The sequence below is a fragment of the Garra rufa genome, chromosome 3 (assembly GCF_049309525.1).
Source record: "Garra rufa chromosome 3, GarRuf1.0, whole genome shotgun sequence".
NCBI classification, from domain to species: Eukaryota; Metazoa; Chordata; class Actinopteri; order Cypriniformes; family Cyprinidae; genus Garra; species Garra rufa.
In genome coordinates this window covers 11,832,545-11,847,536 of record NC_133363.1, presented here as the reverse complement: position 1 = coordinate 11,847,536, position 14,992 = coordinate 11,832,545, and the positions used below count along the sequence as shown (strand labels likewise).

Here is a 14,992-nt window from a genome sequence, read left to right as displayed (position 1 = left end):
CGGCATTAACAAGTGCATTAGATCATGACAGTGCGTGCGTGCAGACGAGACAAGAGCAAGCGCGGGTTTATATAGATGCATTTGGAGGATGTCTGTTGGTCCTTAACATATTTTCGACCAGTCAGCTTTTTTAAGTTCAATAACGCTCTCATTGTTTGCTTACTGCTTAACCCACTCTCTCCAAACGCATTTACTGAGCAGCAGAATGTTTAGAGAGAAAGGGTAATATCAGAAATAATACCAAATCAAGCGAAATATTATGTATTAACATTATAAACTCTATAAACATAGCTATAAGTTAGTTACCCTGACTCCAAAACGAATGATTTAAATGTAGAGGTATTTAGAACAGAACAGAAATGAAACAAAATATATAAAGTTAAGAAACTAAAACAAAGCGAAACTAAAAATAGCGCGTTGGGCTCACGCACCTCTGTTTTTCGGCACAAATCCAAGTGTTTCCATATTCCCAATGTATTTGAATGATAAAGTGTTATTTATAATGTATACTAGGCTTTGTATTGTACATTCGTATTTCGATGGAAAAAAAGATATACTCTTGTTTTTGTTCCAAGCTCTGTTCATTATGGTAAAACCATGAAAAGGGCATATTTGGTGTAGTTTATTTAATCTAATTTAATTAAAATTATTTAGATTTTTTTTCTGCTGTTTTTGTATGCCTCATTTATTAATGTAAACGAACTTTCATGTAATTCGTTAGGAGTTCACTGTAATTTGTATTGTGATCACTAACAACTTCCTTGTTATTATTTCCTCATAATAATAATAATAAAATAAGTAAAGATGCAGGAATTGAAAGCATGCATTTCATTTGGCTATATAGGGATTAAGTGTGTGTTTTCTCGTGAGCGGGTTGCTGCTGCGGCGGGGGCGGGGCGGGGCGCTGCGGGGGCGGGGCGGAGGATCGCGATGCCGGCTCAGCATCGTGATGTCTATTGGCCATCGGCGATGGACGATGGCATCGTCTATCGACCCAACCCTAACGGGAATAAAAGAATAGATCGAACTGAGACTGTGTGCAAGCATTGTGGAAAATGCATATAATATGCTAACGGCAACACTTCTTATTTGTCAGTTCATCTGAGAAGACATCACACCAGTGTGTTGGTAGACATTCAAGTTAATTCTTCAGTTCAATCTTTATGTGCTAAAAAGGCACATAAATTCCTGTGGAGATACACATTGTCCTGTTTTTGCCAAATAAATGAAAAGCATGTCATCAATGTCTTCTCTATTGCTGTATCAAGTCTGGTCTCAATAATGTGCTTAAAGTCAAGTCCAATTTGTCCAGTTTGTGCATGATTACATGATAAAACTTTTTTTTTTAATAATGTATTCTAAATTGTGGATAATCAAGCTACATTTCATATGCCAAAACAAACTTCTGGAGTGTTAAAGATTAAAATAAAAAAAATAAAAACAAGAACCGTACAGAACCGAAAACCGTGACCTAAAACCGTGGTACGAACCGAACCGTGGGTTTTGTGAACCGTGCCACCCCTACTTAGTATATATAGCCGGATTTATTATTTTAATAAGGCTATCCTTTTGCATGTCCTATTTTTGGGTCCTTGGCATCAAAACACTTGAAAACCACTCACTTAGAATCTTATTCACGTTGAAATGAAAGCAGTCTGACATTTCATGCAGAAGTGATCCACAGTTGACCATGTATAATTTACCTACTTATGTCTAATTGTTTGCCTTCAAGTAGCTTTTATTCTTCGTATTGATTCCTTTTCAAACTCAGGTTTGGACCAAAGTAATGAAACCAGGTGGGAAAACAGCTTGAGACATTCCGTCTGAGCTGCATAGCTTTCCAGTTGAGATTGATGGGTCAAGGACGTTACAGAGCCCATCATGCGTGCGTGCTGATTGCCTGTTTATTAGGCTCCATCGATTCCATCTCAACGTTTCACCCCCAGGCACTGCTATCATTCTCAGATTGATTCTTGCTGTTTTGTGTTTGGAGTCGTTAAAGGCAATTGTTTTATTCCCCTCTATTACTTTTTTCTAAGTATGTCTTCTGGGAATGCAGAATCTGTCCTTATGGCAACAGGCGAATAGGCTCCACAGGCTTTCTATAGCAGCTCTTCCTCTGCCTGCGGAAAACGTCTTCATCATTTGTAAAATCACTTCCATATTTGCAGCTCTAACGGAAGGCTAAGCACCAGTGAACTGGATACATGGGAGGGGCGATTATTGTTTTTTAATTAGGCAAGAATAAATCTCTGTGTGGTTTAGATGTATTTTCGGTTCCCCGCTCTTGAGTCTCAAGCAGTGCTGGTTATTAAGCCAAAAGCTGTAAACAGGAATGCAGAAACACTGTTTTCTCTTCTTTGGAAGGGTGATGATATAATCTTATCTCGTTGTTTGTAAAGATGTCGACGAGAGATCTCAGGACGCGTCTCTTTTTAGACCCTGTTTGTTTAGCGCATCTCCACAGACGGCTGAAGATTAAGCTGTTTCATCTGGCAACTGCTGTGAAGATTCGTCTCATCTCCTGTGGCCGCTTCGCCTTTTTCCTGGCTTAGTGAAGTTATTGGTTTCTCTGTGAGTGAAATAGAGTTGAGCTTTGAACTCTTAAGTATGCATGGCTTCGGCTTGCTTCTGCATTCTTCAGGCCTGAGTGTACTTCCACTCTTGTGGAACTGGCTCGTAGTTCGTCTTCTGTTATGTGAAAGTAGCCGTGTGGACTGTTGCTCGCATTCTAAGCGTTTTATGAGATCTGATAGCCTCCTGAAAAAGAATGTACATCAGTTACAGTAATTTTTGGAAGTTGAATTGCCTTTAGAGTTGGTGATAGACAGCAAGACTGAGCTAATACACTTATGTTTATTCATCATTTTCTAATAGTACTTTATTTAATGTAATATTAGAAAAAAGAATTTAAATCAAACAATATTGGTTGTTTAATTATGCATGATCATTTCTTTGTATTTTTACATTTTGATTAATTTTTGTTGGCATCTAATCCCTGAAAAATTCCCCAAAAATCCTGAAAAGTTTCCAAAATTTCTGGAATGTTTTGGAAATTTACTAGAAATTTTCCACCTTTTTGCAACCCTTCATCTAATACTTACTTAAAGTAGGGCCCTATGAAATCTGTTTTATTTTTTCCTGAATTCCATTTTTTTACATTTTTACATTTTCCAGACTCTATTTTAATGGTCAACTTTAATTATATTCACCAAAAAGCATGTCTAATTAATTCAAACCAGTAACTTATCAAAAGTTTAGCAAAAAAATGCATTTTTTATGCCCTATGAAATTATTTTTATTATTATTTTTCAAAATCTGTTTTATTTTTACTCAGTTCTGTTTTTCCTTAATTTTTTGGATTTGATTTAATTTGTGGGTTTCATTAAATCTTAATGATAAAAAGCATCTTTAATGAATTGATTTTATTAAAGTAGGGCCCTATGAAATCAGTTTTATTTTTTCCCAGATTTTTTCCCAAGTTTCAATTTTTCTGGATTCCATTTTTTTTCCATTTTAAACGGAACTCTATTTTAATGGTCAGATTTAATTATATTCACCAAAAAGCATGTCTAATTAATTTAAATCAGCAAAAATGTAATTTTTAAGGCCCTATGAAAAGGTTTTATTTTTTACCAAATTCTGTTTTCCATTAATTTTCTGGATTTCATTTGAACGGTTTCATGAAATATTAATAATAAAAAGCATCTCTAATGAATTGATTTTATTAAAAAGTTAATAATTTATTATCATTTTTTTAATTTAGTATTTCCAGAAATATTGTGCTGTGCATTAATGTTTCTGCTAAATAAATTGTGGTAAATAATTTTTTTAGTAAATATTCTTTTAAAAATAATGTTTTAATAAATATTAAGTAATTTAATTTAAATTAAATAGCAATCATTTTTTTATATATATATATAAAAATACATTTTTGGAAATTTTGAAATTAGCTTTACCAATAAATGGTTCATTCATACAATTTATTGTTCATACAGTGTTTTCCTCAACAATTTTAGTATTTTTATAAAATACATAAAGTACAGTCTGGAAATGATAAATGGTTCATTCTTATTCTTTCCTTTTTTATAAAATACATTTTAAAAAAATACATTTTGGAAAATGTATTGTTCATACTGCGTTTTCCTCAAATATTTTGTAGTGAAGTAAAAAAAAAATATTTGCATCAACTTCTAATTGCTTAATTACTTAATTTGAATCATTATAAATATTTATATTTATCAACCACTACTTAGCATTACAGAGTTCAGGTAACAGATATGCAAAGAAGAAATATTGATCTGTAGTCAAGCGTGTTTGACTAAATGACTTCCTCTTCCTCACAATGCAGCTTATTATGGTCAAAAACCACCCTTTTAAACAGCAAGACATTGTCTGACTAAAACGTATGTCTACAAACCACAGTTTGCTCTGTTTCATGGAAAGTAGATATATATTTAAAAATCAATACCAGGTTGACTTGTACTTGTTGAAAGTGCCTTGCAAAAAAAAAAAAAAAAAGATCCTTTTAAGATTTAATGCTTACCAGTGATTCCTTTTTCCCCAGAAGTCTATTTCCAAGTGGACTGATAAAAGACACAGTGTACTATTAACTACCAATCAGATTAAAGCTATATTATAAGATCAGGAAAGTGCATTCCAGGTTTATAAGCATAAATGCTTTAGACGCTCGGCAAATGGACTGTGGGCGGCCCATGGGTTTGCCGTCTAAGTCTGAGACTGCTAAAGAATAGGCTCTTTATCATCATTTTAAGAGTTTCTGGGTATTTTCTTCATGTCTCTTTCACTTCTTCTATCTTGTTTTAGACTATGCTGGTGTTTTGCAAGAGTATTAAAAGCATCTGTGCTTAACAAAGATGACTGACGTTTGGGCAGGATTTATAAATCACATCGAATTCTCATCTCAGGAAAAGATTAGGATGAAGAACTGGAATTTTGTATTTAATTTGAGGGTCTCATTTTTTCCTACCCTTCTCTGTATTCATATGACAGTTGTTTTCTGCCAGGGATCTGCTGGCAATACAGCTCGTTTGTGGCACTTGGCATCCAAACCACTTGGCCGTTTTTCATTTACATTCTAAGGGCCCGTGTGTCAGTATCGTTGGTCGGTGCCGATGTGCTCCTCTTTATCGGTCACTATTAAAAGTCTTGAATGTGCTCGCTGAGGTACGGCAGAGCACGTTCAGATCCTGCGAGGTAATCACTTGATGAATGTGGTATGGCGGATATTAGGGCCGTAAGTATATTTGAAAGGCCTGTTGTGTGTTTGAGCGTCTCTGTGTGTTTTCTGGGAGAGCTGACAGCTGGATGTTTGCTCGTCTGTTGTGTCAGCGCACCAGCTACCACTCTGGCAAGTCACGCATAATCATAAATCAGCAGGCGGTTGAGATGACATGAGCTTCTCTCGCTGGTGTGATGTTTCATGCAGGAGTTAAAAACAGTCATGGAGCTTCTGAACCTGTTATCATCTCAATCACAAGTGATAACAGGTCCTTAGGCACGATTTAAACATGCTTTACTATTTTTCACATGATCCTCCTCCTCGTAATAAGGTCCTTCATTTAGATCAGAAGTTAATTTTACTGTATTCTCGAGTGGCTCATACAAAACAGGGATACACTCTTAAAAATAAAGGTGCTTCACGATGCCATAGAAGAACCGTTTTTGTCTAAATGGTTCCATAAAAACCCTTTAACATCTGAAGAACCTCTGTTTCACAAAATCTTCTTTGTGACGAAAGAAGGTTCTTCAGATTATAAAAAGTTAAGAAAGAGATGGTTCTTTAAAGAACCTTTTAGGGCTGGGCGATTAATCGAAAAGTAATCGAAATCGACATTCAGAACCTATAATCGATCAGATTTTTCCAGGTCAATTATTTCAATTACTTTCCCTTTAAAAACACTACTGCGTGTGGAGTCACGTGACCCCGCTCCGTTACGTTGCGTTATTCCGCCGACATGTCGATGGAGAGCTTAAGCAGTATTTATACAGTAAAAAGTATTTACAGGATATACAAGAGTAATTTTATTTAGAAGAGATACTGCTTATTTTCTACTTTTAATATTTATTATTATTTTATAAATAATTTATTTTGTTTCCAAAAGTGCAAGTTATTTATTTTCACTAATTTAAGAAAAATGTGACTTTTCATTTTAAGCAATGTGTGCTTTCATTTCAGTTGTTCAACACTGATGTTCAATAAATAATCATAGATAGTAGATAGTGTGTGCACCCTTCATTCAAAAATCTCTCACTTTTAATATGTGCGCATATTTACTGTACAAAACTTGTCAGTGAACTATGAGGGCAAAAAAATAAATATTATTTAAATATAATTAAATATAATTTTATTAATGAATAAAATAATTATTCATTAATTGTAATCGGGTTAAAATGTTCAATTAACCGAGATTTTGATTTTAGGCCAAATCGCCCAGCCCTAGAACCTTTGACTAAATGGTTCTTCAATGCATCGCTTTGAAGAACCTTTTAATGCACCTTTATTTTTAAGGGTGCTTTCACACCTGCCTTATTTAGTTCGGTTGAATCGCACTAGAGTTCGTTTTCCCTCTTGGTGCAGTTCGTTTGGGCAGGTGTGAATGTAGCAATCGCACTCGAGTGCGCACCAAAAGCGGACCAAAGAAACGTACCGAGACCTGCTTGAAGAGGTGGTCTCGGTACGCTTTCAAACGAACACTGGAGCGGTTCGTTTGTGGTGAGAACATGAACCGAACTAGAACAGACCCAACTGCGAAAAGTACTGCGCCTTTTTGGACTAATCCAGCTGCCCTAGTCCGCTGCGCTGTTCATTATGGGATGAGGACAAGTATTTGTTGACAGTTAGCGCTTTAGCAACATAGCCCCATGACAGCTCGTGGACAAAGTTGTGAGGTGTGGAGCCTCATAAATTTGGTCTGATGATCATATAGGTTCCAACTTTCGAAAACTTACAAGAACATCACAATCTTTCTCTTTGTTTAAGGGGCCGTTCACATGTCGCGCCTAAAAACGCGTGGAAAACACTAGGCGCGCTGCTTTCTCTTTCTTTCCAAACTGCTTGAGCACGCAAAAGACGCGACGTGAATGTTTAGAAAATACGTTCGATACACTGATCTATATAATTCTCTATTATAGATCAGTGGTTCAATGACACGATCTGGCCAACGAGTGATGTGGATGTTGTCACATGACTGCATTTTGGTTCGTTTCAACTGGTTCGGACCAGAGCAATCAGTGTGGTGTGAAAAGGACCCAAAACAGCAGAAAAATGCTACAGTGTATCATTTGTTGCCCTTGGTCCGGACCAAATGAACCGAACCACAGATGTGAAAGCACCCTAAGAGTGTAGTTCGGCCAAAAAAAAAAAAACAAGACCTTAAGACCAAACCCATAAGACCTTCATACATCTTTGGAGCACCAATTAGGATATTTTTGGTGAAATCCAAGAGCTTTCTGACCCTAGACGGCAACACAACTGATATGTTTAAGACCCAGAAAGGATGTAAGAACAGTGTTAAAATAGTCCATGTGACGTCAGTGGTTCAACCGTAATGTTATGAAGCTACGAGAATACTTTTTATGTGCAAAAAAACTAAAATAATGACTTTATTCAACAATTTCTTCTCTTCTGTTTGTAACTCACGTTATCTTGGTGTGTCTAAATCTACTTTATCTCGTCTGCAACTGGTACAGAATGCCGCCGCCAGGTTCCTTACCGGAACTAGAAAAAGGGATCACATATCACCGATTCTTGCTTCTTTACATTGGCTGCCAGTTGAATATCGCATTAAATTGAAGGTGTTGTTGTTTGTTTACAAAGGACTACATGGTCAAGCTCCTGAATATATTACAGATCTCCTTCTCCCTAGAAACTGTGGTAGAACATTACGATTATCCAATAGTATGTTGCTCTTCGTGCCTCGATCTCGTCTGAAATCTGCCCCTAGATTGTGGAACGATTTACCAGCATACATTAGGTTGTCTCCAGATATTGTAAGCTTCAAATCTCATCTTAAGACATATTTTTATTCTTTAGCTTTTTAATTTGTTTTTATTTAAGTATTAGTGTATGTATGTGTGTAATTTATGCATATAAATCGTGGAATATTGTTTTTGTGAAGTTATGATTTAATTGTACAGCACTTTGGTGAGCAGTCGCTGTTGTAAATGTGCTTTAGAAATAAAACTGCCTTGCCTTGCCTTCTGTGTCAGTCTGATGTCCTTACTACCTTTCTGGGCCTTATTTGTTGAAAATGTGATACTTTTATGATTCTTTGATAAATAGAAGGTTAAAAAAAACTGTTATATAAAATAGACATTTTTGTAGCACTGTAAAAGTCTTAAGTGTCGCTTCCGATCAGTTCAATGCATCTTAATGCATGTCTTAGTGATCCCTAACCTTTTAAAGTCTTTTGTAAACTGCTATTGTAAATGTGGGAGGGACTGAATTTCCCATTTACTTTCGCATCAGTTTTTGGTTTACACTGTGCAGTTTCTTCCTCATATTTTGTGACTTCATGTGAGGAATATTCCACATGGAGTCCTGGAGGAAAACACGTGACGGTGGATCTTTTCTCTAGCAGGCGGTTTGTATACTTTCAACTTGAATCATGTAATTTTTATTTATTTTTTTGTAACATGTGATGTTGGATTTACTCACAAAAGCCTCTCATTTGCTGCCTAGCTCCTGTTAATTTTGGACCCTGACTTCAGCGGTTTTAAAGTAAACAACTAAATATAATTACAATCATGTAATATTCCCCTCTCTCCGTTTTCGCTTGTGCGCCAATGTTTACTCTTCCACGTGCCTGTGGTGGCACACATACCCTGATGTTGATGAACCCTGGTTATAAATACATACAGTCCTTGCCTGTTTTTTATTGCATAGAAGTGCAACTCCCTGTTTTTTGTTTAGTAGTAAATTATGTTACATAATAAAGCATTTTAGGATGAAGTAACCTGCAGCGCATACCATTTACATAATTTTATTTTTCTTTTATGCAGTAAATTTCGCAATTCTTCACTGATTCTTCAGAAGAAAACACAATGCATTAAGAGCATGAAAACTTTTTGAATTTAAAGATCAGGGTAAATTTAACTTATAGTGTCTTCTGGGAAACATATAAGTATCTCCTGTAGCTTCTGAAGGCCAGTACTATAAGGAACAAAATATGTATATTTAGGCAAAATAAGAAAAATGTACACTTGATTCTGTTCAAAAGTTTACACACCTGGCTCTTAATGCATGGTTTTTCCTTCTGGAGCATCACTTAGTGTTTGAACCTTCTGTAATAGTTTGCTTTGAGTCCTTCAGTTGACCTCAGTGTGAAAAGATGGATCTCAAAATCATACAGTCATTGTTTGAAAGGGTCCAAATACAGAAAAAAATGCTGAAAATCCAAAGAATATGTGGGACCTGAAGGATTTTTCTGAAGAACAGCAGGCAGTTTAAGTGTTCAGGACAAACAAGGGACTCATGAACACCTATCACTAAACAAAACACGCCGCTATGGATCATTGAAGTAACAATACAGTATTAAGAATCAAGAGTCATTTTTATAAATTCAGCTATTATTTTCTCTTGTGGACTATATGTAAACATCTTTAATGTGAAATATCTTATTCAGGCCAGTACTAAATAAACAATAACTTTCATTTTGTATGATCCCTCTTATTTTGCAGATTCTGCAAGGTGTATGTAAACATTTGACCTCTTAATATAATATAGTGACATTAGTGGCAGCAAAAAGTAATGCAAAAGTAAAGATTTTTCCCAAACATAGTAATAGATATATAAACAGAGACGGTTTAAGTAGAAGACCAATACAATGATGGCCCCCAAGTGATCTTTTACTGCCATGTGAACCGGCATGCCATATTCATAGCAGTCTATTTCTGTCTGTTTACCTGGCTGGTGTCCATCGTGGCCCCTGAATGCAGGTAGGGTCAATTAGAGCGCCTGACCACACAGCTACAGGCCCTTAATTGAATAAACAAGCCTGTGTTCACACGGTGAGATGCTGTGGTGTCAGTGTGCATGCTGTGTGGGCCCTGTTTCCCTGGAGTGAGGCTTAAATAGCTCAAAGCGTCCCTGGCTCTTAATGAGCTCCAGCGTCCAGCAGGGTGCGGGTCAGGTCCTCTCTGTAACAGCCTTCATAAAATTGAGACCACCTTAAGGGCATGTGCAGATTTTCTCCAGGTGTCATTTATTTCCTGTCATAGATCCACCAGTGCTTATCTTTCTTTTTTTGTCTCTCTCTTGCTGTTTTTCTTTAGATGGAGTCTCCGGTCTCCACCCCGGCTCCTCCTCCACTTCACCTCCTCGCCTCTATGGGAAACAGTGACATTGCCTCACCTTGCGAGCAGCTTATGGTGCGAACGCGCTCGGTGGCTGTCAACACTTCTGATGTGGCCCTGTCCACTGAGCCGGAGTGCCTGGGACCCTGTGAACCGGGCACTAGCGTCAACCTGGAGGGCATTGTGTGGCAAGAAACTGAGGACGGTAAGAAAACATGTTGAGGTTACAAATTTTCAATAGCCAGACTTTTGATTGAACCTGTAAAAAAGGCTGGCTTTCGCTGTAGTTTATTCTGGCCAATAGCCACCGTGGTTTAGAGGAAGAGGCAGTCTGATTGGCGTGTAAACCAGCTAAGCTGGTTTGTGTTGATTACGCCACAATCTGATCAAAAGAGACAATGGATAATACATACATACACTACCAGTTTACCAGTTACCAAATGTTTTTGAACAGTAAGAAATAAATTTTTTTTAAGTATCTTCTGCTCACCAAGCTTGCATTTATTTGATTCAAAGTACAGTAAAAATGGTACAATTTTTAAATATTTTTGCCATTTAAAATAACCGTTTTCTATTTGAATATATTTTCAAATGTAATTTATTCCTGTGATTTCAAAGCTGATTTTTTAGTATCATTACTCCGGTCTCATGATCCTTCAGAAATCATTCTAATATTGTGATTTGCAGCTTAAAAAGTGAAAAGTGTGTAGTATTATTATTATTATTATTATTATGTTGAAAATAGCTGAGTAGAATTTTTTTATCTGAAATAGATATCTTTTGTAGAGACAATTATGCTGACAATTAAGCTTAGATTACAGGAATAAATTACATATTTCAATATATTTGAATATTTTACTGTTTTTGCTGTCTTTTGGATCAAAAAATGCAGGCTTGGTGAGCAGAAGAGACTTCTTTAAACACATATTAAAAATCTTATTGTTCAAAAACTTTTGACTGGTAGTGTACTTAGTGGTCATGGTTGGTTGTAAAGAAAATGTGAAAATCTCCATTGATCTGAATTTGTGTCCATCCTAAAATATATTGAGTTTTAAGACCTCAAAATACTGTATTCTGTTCATGGATACGTAGTTCAGTCCAACAAAATTCTGGTTGCTAACTTACCACAGTGATTAGATGTTCCTCAGAGCTCAATGTATCAACACAGAACCAGTGTTTCCAAGTGGAATGATCAAAACAAGCCAATCATATTGTGTGTGTGTACAAGCAAGTAACTTTGTTGCCACAATGTTTGAGTAGATAAAAAGGAGATCAAAACATGATAGCCTTAGTAACTGAATTAGGTCAAAGATTCATAGAACCGTACACACCCTATTTTCTGTACACAATTTAATTGTTTATTAGTTTGTGTACATAACCATTTAGAAATGAATTAAAAAGAAATAAGGCAATCAAGGAACAAATTAAGAGTAACAGAAACTGAAACAGAAGTAGATGTTTCTATTTGTCAACCTCCAGCAAGTGTTTCTGATAGAAGATAGAAAACTGGCAAGTTAAGCTGGTATTTCAGAACAACACAGTTATGGAGACTAACAAAAATGGTCCAGATTGAAGTCCTGGGGAAACAAAAACCATTTAGAGTCTGTCTATTTAGCTAAACCGTCTGTTAATTACAAAAGGTTCAAATGCTCACTGATGCTTCAGAAGGAAACACTATGCATTAAAGGGGGGCATTAAGAGAATTTGAAGATCAGGGTAAATATAACTTTTTTTTTTTTTTTTTTTTCTGGGAAACATGTAGCTTCTGAAGAGCAGTACTAGATAAAGAAAAATATGATATTGAGGCAAAATAAGAAAAATGTACACATCTTTATACTGTTCAAAGGTTTTCACCCCCAGCTCTTAATACATCGTTGTTCCTTCTGAAGGATCAGTAAGCATTTGAACCTTCTGTAATAGTTGCATATGAGTCCCTCAGTTGTCCTCAGTGTGAAAAAATGGATCTCAAAATCATAGTCATTGTTGGAAAGGGTTCAAATACACAAAAATGCTGAAAAACCAAAGATTTTGTGGGACCTCAAAGACAAACGAGGGACTCATGAACAGCTATCATTAAACAAAATAAAACAAACAAAAAAAACTGCTGTGGATCATTTAGGTAACAACACAGTATTAAGAGTCAAGTGTATATTTTCTCTTGAGAACTATTTGTAAACATATTTCATGTGAAATATCTTATTCAGGTCAGTACTAAATAAAAAAATAACATGCGTTTTGTATGATCCCTCTTATTTTGGTCAAATAATGAACATTTTGCAGATTCTGCAAGGTGTATGTATACTTATGGCCTCAATTGTAAATACAAGAGCTGAAAATGAAATTTAAGGATGTGGAAAAGCAGGTCTAGATCTGATTAATTTTGAATTCAGTTAATAATTAATTTTGTGATTAAGTTTAATATTTGAATTTAAAATATAATAAATAATTATTACATTTAAATAAATAAGCTTCTAAAGCTTGCCTGTTCTATTAGATTTCAAGAGTAATTATAAGAGTACACAAATACCAAAATAATTTGTTCCTGTCCTCATTTCCATATTAGTCTCTTCCTGAATTTCCCCCCAGGGATCAATAAAGTACATCTATCCTATATGTCTTAGATGAAAACACCTGCTTCCTAATGATTTCAGCCTTTTGTTCTTTTAACAGCTTCTTAGAAAGAGCAGTATATAGTACCTTATCCTTGCAAATTAAATCATTCTAACCGGATTTGTCCAGATTCTGTAGGTTTGATTTTTTTTTTTATATCCTGTCTAATCATAGCCCACTGAAATAACGTCAGTCTGTTCTGCTCTCCATATCCCCAGTCTTGATTGTCGAGCATGAAAAGGGAAAAATCTCCCTCAAATCCCTAAATGAGAGCATATCTAGGCTATGGGTAGGCAGTGGAGTATGTGCCGCCCACACTCTGCCTGCTGCCATCCTCCCAGTGCCGCCATGTAAAGGGCTGCCTCATCAACATTCAGAGCGCATTGGCTGTCTAAGTGTTTTCTATTCCTCTTGCCATGGGCACAGTGTGTCTGATTCACCCTGCTCCTCTGTGGCCACTCTTGTGTGTGTGTCTCTGACATGGAGAGCAAACGTAGTTGAAGGGTCAAGAGGGAGAGGAAAAACAAGACCGTTTGTGTGGCCATTCACAACCTTGCCCAACCAGTGCCACGCTTCCACAACATCAACTCAATCTTTTTGCAGGACGGCTCCCAAACACAGGGCTCCAATCATCTTCAATCAGCCATTGGTGTGCAGGTGTTATCCACACCCTCTCTCGCTCTCTTTGGGAGGGTTCCATTGGTGTGCATCTCTCCTTTTGATGTGTTATTTTTTTTCACATCGGGGTGTTGGACAGATCTGTATCGTGGTGACACTTTGTGTGGGTGGAAAGTAGAGCAGCAAGATCCCGTGGCAGGGAACACATCTCTCAAACACTTTGAGATGTCTTTCCGCTGTGCTGCACTCTCTTAAAGACGTTGCAGACAGTCCACCCACACTTCTCATAAGGATGACTTCCTAAGTCTTAACACTGCCAATGTGGTATGTTTATTTTGGTTTTGAACCTTTCTAGCAAAGGTGATCTGCCTCGCTGCAAAGTTGAGACCCAATACTAATCAAACACACTTGATGAAGGTTTTTGGGGATCGTTAAAAGTTACATACAGGTGTGTTAAAGATACGTTTGGAAGTTGGTAGATCTCCTTAAAGAATAAAATTCAACAAGATTTTTTAAACTAAAAATGATGAATAATGCACATCACGCTTGTTTTTGCTTTTGTTTTATTCAAATTATGTAGGTGCTTTAAATTTAATTGTTATACACTACCAGTCAAAAGTTTTCGAACAGTAAGAATTTAAATGTTTTTTTTAAGTATTTGATCCAAAGTACAGCAAAAATGGTAAAATTTTGAATTATTTTTACTTTTTAAATAAACTGTTTTCTATTTGAAAATGTTTCAAAATGTAATTTATTCCTGTGATTTCAAAGCAAGTTTTTAGCATCTTTACTCCAGTAATGTGATCCTTCAGAAATCTTTCTAATATTCTGATTTGCTGTGCAAAAAACAATTATTATTAGTATGTTGAAAACAGCTGAGTAGATTTTTTTTCAGGTTTCTTTGATATGTGTGTGTGTGTGTGTGTGTGTGTGTGTGTGTGTGTGTGTATATATATGTATTTATTAGGGGTGGAACGGTTCACAGAAGTCACGGTTCGGTTCGTACCTCGGTTCAGACGTCACGGTTCGGTATGATTTCGGTACAGTGGAGGGAAAAGCAAAACAAAAATGCAGAAGGCAATTAGATGTATTTCCACTCACATACCCAACAACCGCTGAACAACGGCAACACACAGTCCTCGTCTTTTCCACCACTCTCTCGCCTGTACTACTGTAACTGACTGGAAAAGCGAAGTTTTCCCAAACTTGCGATCTAAGGGGCCGTTCACATGTCGCGCCTAAAAACGCGTGAAAAACGCTAGGCGCGCCGCTTTCTTCCTGATCAACAGAGCGCTCGGGCGCTTGCGCTCCGGAAGTGTCTGCCGTTTCTAAGCAACCATCAGCTGCGCTCTAGCTCCAAGCCTATGCGTCTCCATGCATTGTTTCTTCTATTAGCGTCAAAATAATGGGGGCTTGACAAATCATAAAGTTCAGGAAATCCCTGGAC

The 14,992-nt window shown here is 36.5% G+C and overlaps 1 protein-coding gene across 1 annotated transcript in view; it reads left to right on the top strand.

Annotated features, from left to right (window-relative positions):
• znf609b (zinc finger protein 609b) overlaps positions 1 to 14,992 on the top strand; it is a 67,632-nt gene that overhangs the window by 39,173 nt on the left and 13,467 nt on the right. Inside the window, exon 3 of the mRNA XM_073835701.1 lies at positions 10,297 to 10,522. Coding sequence (XP_073691802.1) covers positions 10,297 to 10,522 — 226 coding nt within the window. The remainder of the gene's footprint in view (positions 1 to 10,296; positions 10,523 to 14,992) is intronic.